The sequence below is a fragment of the Eriocheir sinensis genome, chromosome 37 (genome assembly GCF_024679095.1).
Source record: "Eriocheir sinensis breed Jianghai 21 chromosome 37, ASM2467909v1, whole genome shotgun sequence".
In the NCBI taxonomy this organism is placed as follows: Eukaryota; Metazoa; Arthropoda; class Malacostraca; order Decapoda; family Varunidae; genus Eriocheir; species Eriocheir sinensis.
In genome coordinates, this window is record NC_066545.1 from 10,627,914 (window position 1) to 10,641,701 (window position 13,788).

General features: G+C 38.0%; 1 protein-coding gene across 5 annotated transcripts in view; it reads left to right on the forward strand.

Moving 5' to 3' along the window:
- Window positions 1-9,202, forward strand: part of LOC127008184 (SEC14-like protein 1) — an 88,700-nt gene extending 79,498 nt beyond the window's left edge. For all 5 annotated transcript variants that reach the window (XM_050879866.1, XM_050879867.1, XM_050879869.1 and 2 more), the window contains 2 exons: window positions 765-922; window positions 3,473-9,202. In XM_050879866.1, coding sequence (XP_050735823.1) covers window positions 765-922; window positions 3,473-3,569 — 255 coding nt within the window. In that variant the 3' untranslated portion in view covers window positions 3,570-9,202. The remainder of the gene's footprint in view (window positions 1-764; window positions 923-3,472) is intronic.
- Window positions 9,203-13,788: the final 4,586 nt, after the last annotated feature.

Below are 13,788 nucleotides of genomic sequence, written 5' to 3' on the forward strand. Positions count from 1 at the left end.
GCTCAGTCATGCTCTCCACAGTGACCTTCGTGCTAGTGGTGTGCTTCTACATTTTAGCATTTCTTCTGCTAGATACTAACCTTTTCTGATTTCCTGTGATATTGCTTACTAGATTCAGTTCCTATTATCATTTTCATATTTTCATCAACACCTTTGTTTCTGGAGCACAGTGTCTGCAGTTCTTTGCCAGTCTTGTGATTTTTTTATTGGTTTGGTTTCTTTGGACAGTTTTATGTTTTTGCTTTTTTGTATGTGTGTGATCTGATAACAAATGAAGAGGAAGTTTTTTTTATCAAACCAGCACATGATTTTTTGTTTTGAGCATAATAATAATGAGTGTAATACTATTAAGAGTTTCATGAAAGATAACCTTGAATTGCATCTTCTCCATACCTAATATGTATCACGGAAAAATATGATGAATGAAATAGCATCAGCAATGTGAAACAGGGTAGAGGGATTGGCTGGTGATCTCGAGTCCAGCGTGTGATCAGAATGGGGGGAATTACACACATAAAGGATGGAAGACAACAGTGTGAAACGTTTGAAAGTGCCATATGCTAACGTAGATTGTCTGATCTCAATGAAGCCGAAGATTAACATATTTACGGGCGTAAAGAATCTGATATATGCTTTGTGGAGACCAAGTTAAGCAAGAATGTCACACACACACACACACACACAAACACAAGCATACAAACATGATATATTTCTCAACACCACCAATCTTACAAAGGCATCCTCACGCTCTCTTTTCCTGCCAGGGCTCGCACGTGACGTCCCACATGGGCACATACATCCTGCAGTGGCGCTACTACGAGTCCACGCAGCACACCTCGCCACTGGACATCATTGACTCCATCACGGCTCCCAAGGCCAAGATCATGTATTACTACGAGACACTCAAGTCAACTGATTACAGGTGAAAATGAAAAGCTTTTACTCATTCATGTATTTATTTATCATTAATATTACTCTTTTTTGTGTGTGTGTGCATTTACCTAGTCATAGTTTACAGGATTTGAATAGTGCTAATGTCCTGCCTTGTCCTGCCTCCATATCTATGTTTATCCAATTCATCAGAAGTTCTATTTATATGGTTTTGGGAGCAACTAATGAACATGAAAGGAAGTTGAAAAAAAAGGAGTAAGAAATACAGCTTTCTCAAAGTTTTTTTTTTTTTTTTTTTTTTAACATCTACGCTTATAGCGCCAGTAGGCTTGCTTGAGGGGCCAGGATGGTAGTTGGCCCCAGGGCCCCCGAGAGGGGTTGTTGGTATCTTATCACCACACCAGGTCTCAAAGGGGGGCCCGCCTCAAAAGGGCCAGTCACCACCAGGAGGGAAAAATGGGAGAGTAAATGGGTAGGCCCAATGACACTAGGGCCCAGTGATGGTGTTGGCCCCAGCCCGTATTGGCACAAGCAGCTGTTTATAGTGGTGCCATCTTCTCTTGCATTGGGCAGTGGAACAACCTAGATAAAGAGTTTGTTGAATCCAAATATTTAAATGAGTCTAAAGCTAAATTTGACCAATTCATCATAGCTCATTTCCTCCATACCACAACTAGGATATATAACTATGTAGGTAAATGCACACATAATACTAAATCATCAGAGGAGGTAGCTATGAAATTCCAGAGTTATGTGGTCACTATAGCATCAAAACTTGCATGATTCAGCCAGTGGACCGTATTGGCTATACAGGCAGCGCCACACATGGCCACTCGGTGAACTGTCAAAGCAGTACTTTCCATAGAACTCAAGTTATGAACTAGAGTGCATCTGAAGCTGCCTCCAGGATACAAGGCCTTGGTGCCGCCACTGCTTCAAGCCAATGACTGCACACACTTTACTCCTCCCGCTTTTCTGACTCTACTATTTGACATGGAAAAAAATTGAAATCGGGTAGGAGTGAAGTGTGTGCAATCATCGGCTTGGGGCGATGGCAGCATCATGGACGTGTATCTCAGAGACAGCCTCAGACACACTCTAGTCTATAACTTGAACTCTATGGAAAATTCAGCTTGGAGTTGAGTGGCCACATGTGGCACTGCCCGTATAGCCAATACAGTCCATTGTACATATGCAAGGTGACATCCAGGAATACTAACATCCTAATCTTGATCACTGACATCAGTCCACACAGATTTACTGATTAGGAAAACATAACACATTTTCGTAAGTTTGATATTTACCGCACAGTCACAAGCCACTGAAAGACACGTTTGTATCTTTTTAATGATGCCACAGTAAGGAGCAGTGAGGAGTGTTTTCATTTAGTGCTCATGATGTTCATTTAGTGTGTCACGTCTAATGATATCATGAAGTCGTAATAAGATAATAAAAGAAAACATTATTTATAAAGTCACTTATTTTATGTACAGTTGGGCAGATTATTTTCACTTCCAGGACAAATGTAATTCATGATGGTGTGGGTGGTAAACTGTGGGTGGAATTTCTGGCCTCCTTGATTGGCTACACAGCTTCCCACCCAGACTGAGTGAGGATACATGACACTGTACAGGGAAGGAGTGTGGGAACATGCTGGGCCAGCGTCGCCACCTTCCTCCTCAGACATAGTCACCACACAAGAGACAACAAACATCACAGCAGATGACACATTTTTAGAACATCTAGAAATACATTAAGTAAATTTCATACCCTAATTAATGTTATCTTATTTCCTTTGATGCATTATCCTTGAGACTTTGTTGATAGAAAATGCTCTTCACTTGCTTTCTTTTTCATAGCTAGTTAACCCATTAGTACAATTATCCAGTAGTTACTTTGCAACAACTATCAGAATAACTACAACTAGAACAACTACAGAAGAATCCTATTCGTCCAGAAAATTATTCATAACTTCTTGCCCAAACGAAAACTTACTTGTGTTAAGTCACCTGTTCAGATCTGCATGATGAATTCTTTCCCTTGGTTTGGTTTGTTGCCCAAGACAGATTCAGAGGGCAAGCGCAGATTACTGAACAAAATGTACTTCAGTTGGTCATATGTTTCATGGTAAGGTTAACTTGTCATAACATGCCTGCCAGTAGGTATAGCCAGGAAATTGGGGCCTGAATGTTTTTTGCTCACATTGTCCTCTTGATAAAAACAATTTTTAACACAATACATTTGGGGCTAGAACTGTGCAGTCTTACTCAATGTACTAGTGGGAAATGTATACCCAAAAGAGCAAACATAAATTAACAATTATTTGTGTAACAACTGCCATGATGGGTTGTTTTCAGAAGCAGGAGTATGGAATGGGCAAATGAAATCAAATTCATCATAATGGAAAAACTTATATCATATGGTACTATATGCCAAGTGTGGCTGATCAAAAAATATATATGTATATTTTTTATATTTTCGAACAGAATATATTTGCCTATCACATCGTGTGGTGTGTTCACATAATGTTATTTCATGTGCAAGCATTGTTCCTGATGCCATTGTTATTTCCTTATTTCAGAGGCTCAATGACCAGCCTACAGTCCTGCCAGAGTGGTTTCTCCTCCCTGTCCTCCAACACAAACAAATCTGCAAACTCTTCGTGTCCATCACGCTGACCTTAATTTTTGTGGCAAACTCTTGTTGCCAAATCTTTCATCCCCATAAACACTCAAGAGTCCCTGAATTGTTGCTAGATGAGTATACTATTTCATAAAAAATGTCAGGGTTATGCAGGGCACCACGTTACCTAGTGCCATGTCAGGAAGCTTAGTTGTTATGCGGCAGCGGTGTCGAGTGCCTGTGGTGTGTTGACGCACCTGTTGACTTGTAGGCAAGATGTCCTTAGTATTCAGTAAATTTTTACATTTTGTTAACCTCAGACACACGTGAAGCTTTTGTTTTGAAATTTTAGGCAATATTTCACATCCAAAAAATTCTGATACAGTGCCACTTTTCTGAGCAACACCAGTATGCAGTGTTCAAGACAGTTTCATCTGAAAGTCATTACATACCTTGATACATGATGCCTGATCATCGTACTATTATTTTAAGAGTTTTTGAGAGTGATGAGTGTTGTTTTCCCAGAAGCAATACTGTATTAGGTGTTGATGCCATTATTTAAGATCAAGCCTAAATAATTGGTTTTATAATAAACATAAAATATTTCTGGACTCTGCAAAGCATAAGACAATATATCAACAGAATTAACTTAAAGTGCTTGTCATTCTAAAATATAAAGAAAGGCACCTTAAGGAAAGAAATATATATATAGTATATATATACAATTTTACATATAAAAGGCAGCATATTATTTATAATATACACATAGTAGTATATATTTTTTAAGAAATATTGATATTTGTACTTGGAAGCCTTTCAAGTACTCATCTCTCACTAGGGAAGGTACCGGTGGTTTGCTCTTGGCCTGGGGTGGGGGTGGCGCTGTGGTGCTTTGTACTGTGAATACATATCTCTTATGCAGCAGCATAGGTGCATACTTCCTGGATCAGGAATTATACACATTTTCTTCTCGTTTAAAAAAAATGCTGATATATATATCCTTCGTATAATTATAGAGATATAAAGAATTATTTATGATACTATTTAGAAAGATTCCCTCCGTACACCTCTCAGCATACCTCTACTGAGCTTTTTGTACATTGAATGGTACAAGCATAATTTAATGACTATGTATTATTTCAGTAATGACTAATAACTAGCTTGCTATGGTCTTTCGGTCTTGGCATTTCATTTTCTGAGAGCTGAAACTTCTGGCAATTATATTTGCTCAATGTAATGGTACAATAAAATTGGAACAAATAACAATAGTGAAGGAAGAGGTAGAAAAGCCTGTGGTGGCAGTATCCACCACACTGTAATATACACTCAAAGTGCATGACAGTATACATAAAACTGTATCATACACAGAAGGTGAAAGGGGCGGCGACCTTCAAAACTTACCTCTCATTACAGCTCACGTAGCGGCTGTTGTTCTTGCACCGACGGGTGAATATCAAACTTCGTGATTTGTATCCATTATCTCTAAAGTGTTGATTTATATGCTGAATAATGAGTTCATAATCAGAATAAGAGAACAACCACCAGTCAGTTGTTGGAGAGCCTGTCTGTTGAGCAATGGGCGGGAATCGTTCACTTAGCCGAGGTGTTGCTGGAGGAGCCTCTGAAAGTCTTCCATGCAGAGCGCGTGACTTGCGGCACCGGCACACTGCTCCGTGCACCCAACTCTGTACAGGCATACGCTGTTGTGCATCAGAGACGCTGAATATATATATTTTGAAACTGTTGGCGATATAGTATAGAGCATCATGTAGGAGTCATAGGTCATCCCATTGTGCATATTAGATAAGCTATTATTGTGTGTGTGTGTGTGTATGTATAAGTGAGTATCTGTATGTATATGTGTGTACATTAGGCATTTGTGATTTTGCACCCAAAAACAATTTTCTTCCTAATTATGAGGTTAAACCTCTTATAATTAATGAACATTTTATTCAGAAATTATATGAAGGAATTATATGAAGTTGAGAAATAATACTTATTTTTATCATGTCTCTCAAGGCTCAACTTTCCCTCCTTCTTATGTGGGAAGAATAATGTTAATGATGATGCCAGCAATAATAATTATAAACAAAATCACACTAGCTAGTAAAACAACAGTATTTCAGTACTAAAGTAAATTAAGTTTACAGTCTGTCACTGATAAGACCACAGATATGTTCCCAAACCTGATGTGCACACATAGGCATAACTTTTAGCACAGTTAACATCCAGTGTAGAGCACTGAAGTCCATTTTATATTGTAATGATATTCCTGTGCTTTATTGTAGAGGTAGTGAATGACTCAACTGTTATAAGATGTTACTTTGTAAGCTGAAACAAAGCCTCTATATCCTTCAAGCTGAATGCAATGGAAAATACTGTGTACATTTCCACTTTAACAAGGAATTTGTGTGTATAATTGAATAGCCACATGCTTGACTGGGGACAGATTTTTGTGTGTAAATGTCTACCTACTGCTTGTTGATAGTTAACACAGAGCCTAGTCCAAGCATAATGTATAAGAGTCATCTACAATATATATATATATATATATATATATATATATATATATATATATATATATATATATATATATATATATATATATATATATATATATATATATATATATATATATTGTAGATATTGGTAATGTAGGTAATATACCACATAACATGCTGTGTTTGAATCTGTAGTCAACCCAAAATTGCATTATTCTCTGATTTGTTTTGAGGCTCAGCTCATGATTTTGGGAGATATTAGAATCATGAGATGGATAGCAGAGTCTATGTCACACAACTCCATAATAGTTTAAGAATGACATGTCAAATACAACTCAAGTACTTTCAATAGCTTAAAGAAAAACACAGGCTTGGTGTAAGCTTTGCCCTGAGTTTTTCTTGAAGGAAACTTTCCCATTAGCTGATATCATGACCTGGCTGTTATTTTTCTTCACTTGGCTTGGTCATGCTATGGTTGAGTAAGTATTATATACTTCTTATTGCCACGTACCTCTCCCACAATTCCATATTTTTACAAAATAATAAGAGCTGTTGTGCTGATAGACAAAATTTTATCTAAACTTTTACTTTGTTTCCTTTTTAATGTTGCATAATTATTTAGTTTTCAAATCATTGTTTTCTTGACACTTTGAAAATACCTTTGAAATGGCACCCTTAAAGTTAGCTTCCTGAGGCATTACCAGGAGGTTCTTACCTTGGAAGGCCTAGGATAAAACTAAAAACTGCAGCAAGGCTTTTTTTTTTATAGTCTCTCTCTCTCTCTCTCTCTCTCTCTCTCTCTCTCTCTCTCTCTCTCTCTCTCTCTCTCTCTCTCTCTCTCTCTCTCTCTCTCTCTCTCTCTCTCTCTCTCTCTCTCTCTCTCTCACTAATCAAGTTGCATCATGAGAATTTTGGTACAATCAAAATAAATGAATCAGGGCTGCAGATTATGTTGCATTTTCTTGTAATTTTAGAATTAAAAAATAATTAAAAACTTGGCAACCTATGTCTTGTCGAGCAATATGCCACCTCATTGGTGATTGCCAAACATGTATTCTCTTACCTGTATCCCATTTTCTATTTTGTAATAATGCCAATAATAGTTTGAAGTGCAGACTGTCGAGCAGCCAATTGTAATGCGTAGGGAGAAGTGGAAGGGTTAGAAAATGCCTTTTTTGTAATATATTCTACCTGAAAATTGCATACCTTGTCAAGGTAAGAACCCAAGTGGGCACAGCGCTTCAGTCCTCTTTGCTCCCTCTTGGTGGCAGGTGAATCTCAGCACTTGTGTTCATTCCCTCTCATCCACCCTACACATATCTTGAGTGGCCCTCCCAGATGTCCTCTGATTTGCCTTGGGTACCCTGGAGCTGTATTGCTTCAGCTGCCTTCTGTGTGGTTATGCGGATAGTTTTCTTTCCATGATATTATCTAGTCTGGTACATAGAAAAATGTGATGTTTACCACCAGGAGTTGAGAAGCACCACTCAAGTAACATATCAAGATGGATTTATATTGTTTATGCTTTTAATAGTTTTCTGAAAAAAATCTATAGTGCTATTTTTAACTGTTTTAGTTTCAAAGAAAGCAATAATGTTATTAAATCCAATAAACTGCATCTTTAGGATAAGCTTAATAGAAAGTCAAAATTTTTCAGAATATTATTTCAGACAGTGCTTGAAGTAAGCATAGCAGGATCCAGATAATGCTTGATATCAAACCACCCTAATGAAACTGTAAATACTTCAACTATAGCAATATATTGTGAGGGATTTTGACTTTGTAATGAATAACAAAAAAAAATTGTTCACTGACCTCTCTCAAGAAAAGTTCAGTCCTTGATGAACCATGTTGTTCCAGAGAGGGCCACACAAAAACACGCTGCTTCATGCCTCTAAGGCACTCTGTGTTAGCCCTCCTTGGGACACAGGAATGTATCATTGTGAGACAGTTGAGTGAGTGCTAAGACATCTGTCATGCCCCCTTTTGGTAATATAATATTTTGGGCCAGGTGAAGTTCCTTACACTTTTCCATAGCTCTTAGTGCATCAAATGTACAATTTATTTTTTCCTCAGACATACTTAGTATGTTACTCAGTCATATTAGGAACTGAAGCTTTTTTTAATTAAGTGATTGTTAGGTTACTTGATTTTTTTTTCTGAAACTGGCATATGTAAAATAATGGTATATAATGATTATATGATTATTATAGAGTTCATCTGTGAATGCAAACTAATCTTTGTATTTGATTGGTCACTCATTCTCATGGTCCTTTTAGTTTATTTTGTATATGATCACTGTTTACTTAAATTGCCTTCTCCACCATGTAATACCTTCACTGTTCCATTTCTTATATCCTGGAAAAACTTGCCTCCACCCTGTGTTGTGGTGAATCCAGGAAACTGTGAACTGAGAAAAAGCTTAAACTTACTAGCTAGTCCCAAAGGCAAGACAGGTTCCTTCTTACATTGCCAAGTGATGCTTCCACTAAATCCCTCAGGCACTCGTGGTGTGTCAGGGAGACTTGAGCATAAGAAAATACTTGACGAGTCATTTATGTGATGTATGCTTCATAATACTGTTGCAGCTGTCATTATTATTATTATCATTATTATTATTATTATTATTATTATTATTATTATTAACATTATTATTATTATTATTATCTGTATGGTCATATTTAAGCAATCAAGTAGACACAAGTGGAAAAAGTCAGGGTCATTAATGTTGTTTGGGTAGATAGTCAAGAACATTGTAGATGAACAGGCGTGGAATGACGAGAGGTCGCAAGGAACCCGATGAATGATAGGTACTACGAGTTATTGCATACAATGAACAATCAAATACAAGTTGCACCCTGATATAACTTGATAGCTTTTTCTGTTGCTGATGATACTGATATCCTAAGCAACGTAAGGATCAAAGTGACTGACAATTCCACAACTCCACATTAGTCACATCTCTGCGTAGTGTGAGTGTGAGAAGCGGAAAGCTGACATCATTATTATTCATTGTTGTTACTAAAAGAAATAGACTTGTGAAATCATGCATTATCTGGATTGCCAGTCTTAGGAAACTTATGAAAACAAATTTATTGTTTGTAGCTTTGATGATGATGTACTTATGAGGTGATAGCATGTGTAGCGCCTGTGTTCCCACGATGAGGCAAATAAACCTATCAGTTGCATGTGGCTTTGAATTGATTATCTTTTCATCTTAACCCGGAAGCAGCGACGGGCCAAATTTATGGCTTTACTGTGTAGCAGCGACGGGCCAAATTTGTGCCATGATATAAACCCTAAAAATTAGATGATACATAATCTGATCACAAATGCTTTGATATATATTATGAAATGATTTGTGTGAGGGGTGATTTTTTCTCATTTTTCTCGCTTAAAGGGACCATTAAGAAACGGTCCTTGCTACTACTGGGTTAAAATAACTATGGAAATTAGAGGCAGTGAGGTGGAGGTATGGGTGAGAACATAGTGGTATTAAGTAATGGTATAAAGTAAAGTTAAAGGTGGGGGCATACGCTGTAGCAGCGCGTGGCCTCGGTGCTCATCTCCGTGACATTGGCCCTTGAGCCTGTGGTGGGAGGAAGCCCATTACCCCGGGACACAGGGCCAATGTGACATCCGGGTTACCACCGTTACCTTCCCCAGGTTTCCCCAGGTACCCATTTATCGACCAGCCCGAAAGGGAGGATGAAAAGCTGGGTGAGCTGCACGCCGACTGCCCGGGCTGGGATTCGAACCTGGGCTCGCGGAGTACAGTAGCCAGACACACTGATCACTAGACCACGGAGGCGTATAAAGTAATGGAATGCATGCTGATAATACTCAAGTACCATATGGATAACTTGTACAGATGATGATTATGAAGGAAGAGGAAAGTTAATTTAGTAGAGGAAGAGTAGAAGAATTGTATGAGGGAAGAGTAGAAGGAATTGTAAGGGAAAGAGTACATATGAGGGAAGAATATAGAAGTAATTTTGTACGGGAAGAGAAGAAGTATTTTTGTAGGGGGAGAGTGGAAGTAATTTTGTGTGTGATGAATAAAAGTAATTGCTGAGGGGAATTGATTGATTGATTGATAGTTTATTGTTGCAGGTAAACAACAAGGGAGAAGAAGAGTAGAAGCTATTTTACAAGGCAAGGCACCAAGACTTTATATATCATGCTTGAAGTGTCCGAAAGTACTCATAAGGCAGAATATGGACGCTGAAGGACAAGATGCTAAAAGGTTGATTGATTGATTGAAGAGAGATGGTTAGAAGGCTGTTTTCCTCCTTCGCTATTGTAAATCTCGTATCGCATGGTGAATAGGGGCATGGTGAACTCATTGGCTATCGTATCGCATGGTGAACTCTTTATATGTATGATTTCGAGATGATGAAGGAGGATAAAAGTGTAAAAAATAGTAGTTAAAGATGAATAAGAGAAGGGCTAGGCTGCTGGAAAATGAGAGAATTTCAGAGAACTTGATAAAATGTTTGAACGCAGCCTGTCAGAGAGAGAGGAAAACTGTCCACATTTTGAGTCTTTGGGGGGGGCATTGGGGGCAGGGTGACCAGATTTCTGAAGCGGGATTATGCTAGACAGCAGCTGAAATTATGCTAGATTAGCAAAAAGTATGCTAAACCTTGTCTGTCGTTAACATTCCAATTTGTTACATATTTTTTATTAACCTAGTATTATTTTTAGGTTGTATGGACTCGTATGATTATTGGCAGTTGTTGTACGGTAAAAAAAATCAAACTAGTCACATTTCGAGGTTTATTTGACATTTTTGTGCAACATAATTTGAAAATTTTCCTATACATGTAACTTGTACAAAATAAATATAACTTAGGTAATGTGTAAATTGAGTTCCTGTTTCTCATACCCTACTTTTCCTATTTTTCCTATTACCGTACAGTTTCTTATTTTTCATACATTTTAGAATTCATTTTTTTAAGCATCAACTTGTCTGGTTCAAACTTCTCACAGTTTTCACTCTCTCTCCCGATGCCTTCTCTAGCAGCCACATACTTCAGGAGAGAAGAGGAAGTCAGTCTATTGCGAACTGGAGATTTTAATCAGTGGATCTCAGAGAAAATTCTTTCACAGTCCGCATTAGCCACTGGAATAGTTAGAATAGCTTTGATGCAATAACTAAGAGCATTGTACTTGGTGTCCTGCATAACTGCTTTCCAAAAGACTTCAAACTCCATATCATCAGTCAGATTATCATCATAAGGAAGGCTACGCCATTGATCATCAACTTCCTGTTCTTTTCCATTTTTCAGTATGCCTGGAAAGTGAATCATAATGTTCCCTACAAATGAGGCAATGTTTCCTGACTTTACAGTTGCAACGCTAAGTTTACTTGCTGCTACCAATACTGGGTCATGAAAGTTAAAGCGCTGCTTAAGCTGCTTGCACGCAATAACAAGAAATTTCCTGCACACGTTGAGAAACTCTCTTTTCGCTTCAACTGTGACTTTGGGAGATGCAGTGGTTAGCAAGCGGCTAACATTTGTACCAACATACACAGATTCCAATGGTACCATAGCTAACTCACTCTCAGGGTCAATCAAGGAAATATCATGCTTACTCTGCTTCAAGTATGCTGGCTTCACATAACATGACAATAAGTCTAAGTACAGTTTTGCAAGAGAATCATGAAGTAGATGAATCATTGGTGAGGATGACTGAAACATTACATTAAAACTCACAATCTTAGGCAAAACAAAGTTCAGAAACTCTAGATACATCTTGGTGAAAGGATTCACCATAATGTTTGCAATATCATGCGCCTGTAGATTCCTTTCTACTAAATCATGATGCTGCATGAAAAGCAAAAGCGCATCCCATTGCTCAAGAAGTCGGGAGACGCATTCCTTCAGGCTTAACCAACGTGTTTGGCAAGGTTTTAGCAACTTATGTGGGTCAGTATTTGTGAAATCCTGAAATTCATGAAAGTGTGAAGTACGCTTACACGAATGAGCAAAAAAGTTGTATACATCATGTACCAACTTTTCACACGAACGTGGTAATACTCCACATGCATATGATGCCACCAGTGCTGCACTGTGACAAGCGCACTTCATGATAATCATGTTGCTGTTTGCATTTCTGAGTCGACTACTTACACTGTCATGTGTTCCGTGCATAACGCTGCAAGTATCAGCACTCCAACCAATACAATTCTCAAATTTTAGATCACTGGCAGTTAATTCATTTTCTAATGCACTAAAAAGAGTCTTGGCATCTCCTTCTGCCACTGGAACAAGAGCCAACAATCTTGTACACAAAACAGTTTTACAAAAATACTTCACTACTATTGCTAATTGTTTCTCAGCTGTCAGATCAGTACTTTCATCCATGATCATTGAAAATTTTGTTTGTCCCATGTCTGACTCATCATTAAGTTCGCTTTTCATCTTTTCCAAAAACCTTTGACCTATGACATTATAGATGACAGAAGCTGTTTTTGTTCTTTTAAGCTTAACCTTACTTGCAGTCTTTGAGTCACTAAAGGAAGAAGCTAACACAGCAGGTAGGTGATCCATTGCTCTGAAAGAAATTTCATGTTCAGCAGCCCATGCTGCGAGTTTAATTTCAGCACGGTTAATAATTTCATCATCATTTTCTTTCTTTGCTTTCACAAAACTTGTCATGGGAATTACTTTGGGATCATTTTTTTCTTTCATAAGGCGCTTATGCTTGTCTCCCTTTGCATGTAGATCAATCACAGATTTCTTACTTTGTAAAATGTTTTACAGACACTACACTGAGCTTTGTTGTTGTCCAGTTTTCTTAGCCAGGGCATGTAATCTGGTAACTTGAGCCATTCTTCACGAAATGCTTGACTGTAAGATTTTTCAGTTAGTTTTTTCTTTTTAGAAACGGGTTTTTCTTGGTCTGACTCCATTACAGCCTATCCTGCAAAATGATTCAATAATTACCAAAAACAAAATAATTGTTATAAAGTTAGTGGCGACTTGCGAATGTATACTGAGATAAAAGTTATAACTTATTTACTGAGTAGACTATAGCCTACCACAGTATTGGGCCACACTTTGCACTGTCTGAAGAGTACACTGTTTATAAGGGCACGACGGAGAAAAAAACGATCGGAAAAGAAACGCCAAGTGTGCCCCCGGCCTTACCTCTCCACTGAGCCGCGGCAGCCGCACTGTGACTGGCACTGCTGGTCAGTCTGTCTCCCGAGCGCGACGTGGCCACCAGGCCGGACAGTCCAGTGAATACTGAGTACTGACTTTACCCGGCGCCGCGGGCCGCACGTAACCCGCCTTTAACGTTCAAGATTTTTTTTAAAAATGTGAACTGTCACAGATTCTATTATTCCTCTCATAGATGGTAATAAAAGTTAAGAAAATTGTACAAAACTCAAAATTATGCTAAAATTATGCTAGATTTGATACTATGCTAAAAATTATGCTAAACATTCATTTTTTTAAAAAATTATGCCAAATTTAGCATAATTATGCTGTATCTGGTCACCCTGATTGGGGGGGGGTTATTTTAGAGTGTATAAAGACGCCTCTCCATCCGAAATTGACCTCTTTTGGCCACTCTATACTAATCGCTATAAGAGAGCAACATTTAGAGGGGTTTTTTACATCTTTTTGTTCCCCTTGAGTTGCTCGGTGCTGTAAAAAAGAAAAAAAATCGATGTGAAGAATTTTTCCTTGTTAGTTTAATTATAAAACATCTACAGTAATACACAGAGTTTCATGAAGGAATATTGATAAAAGTGACAAAT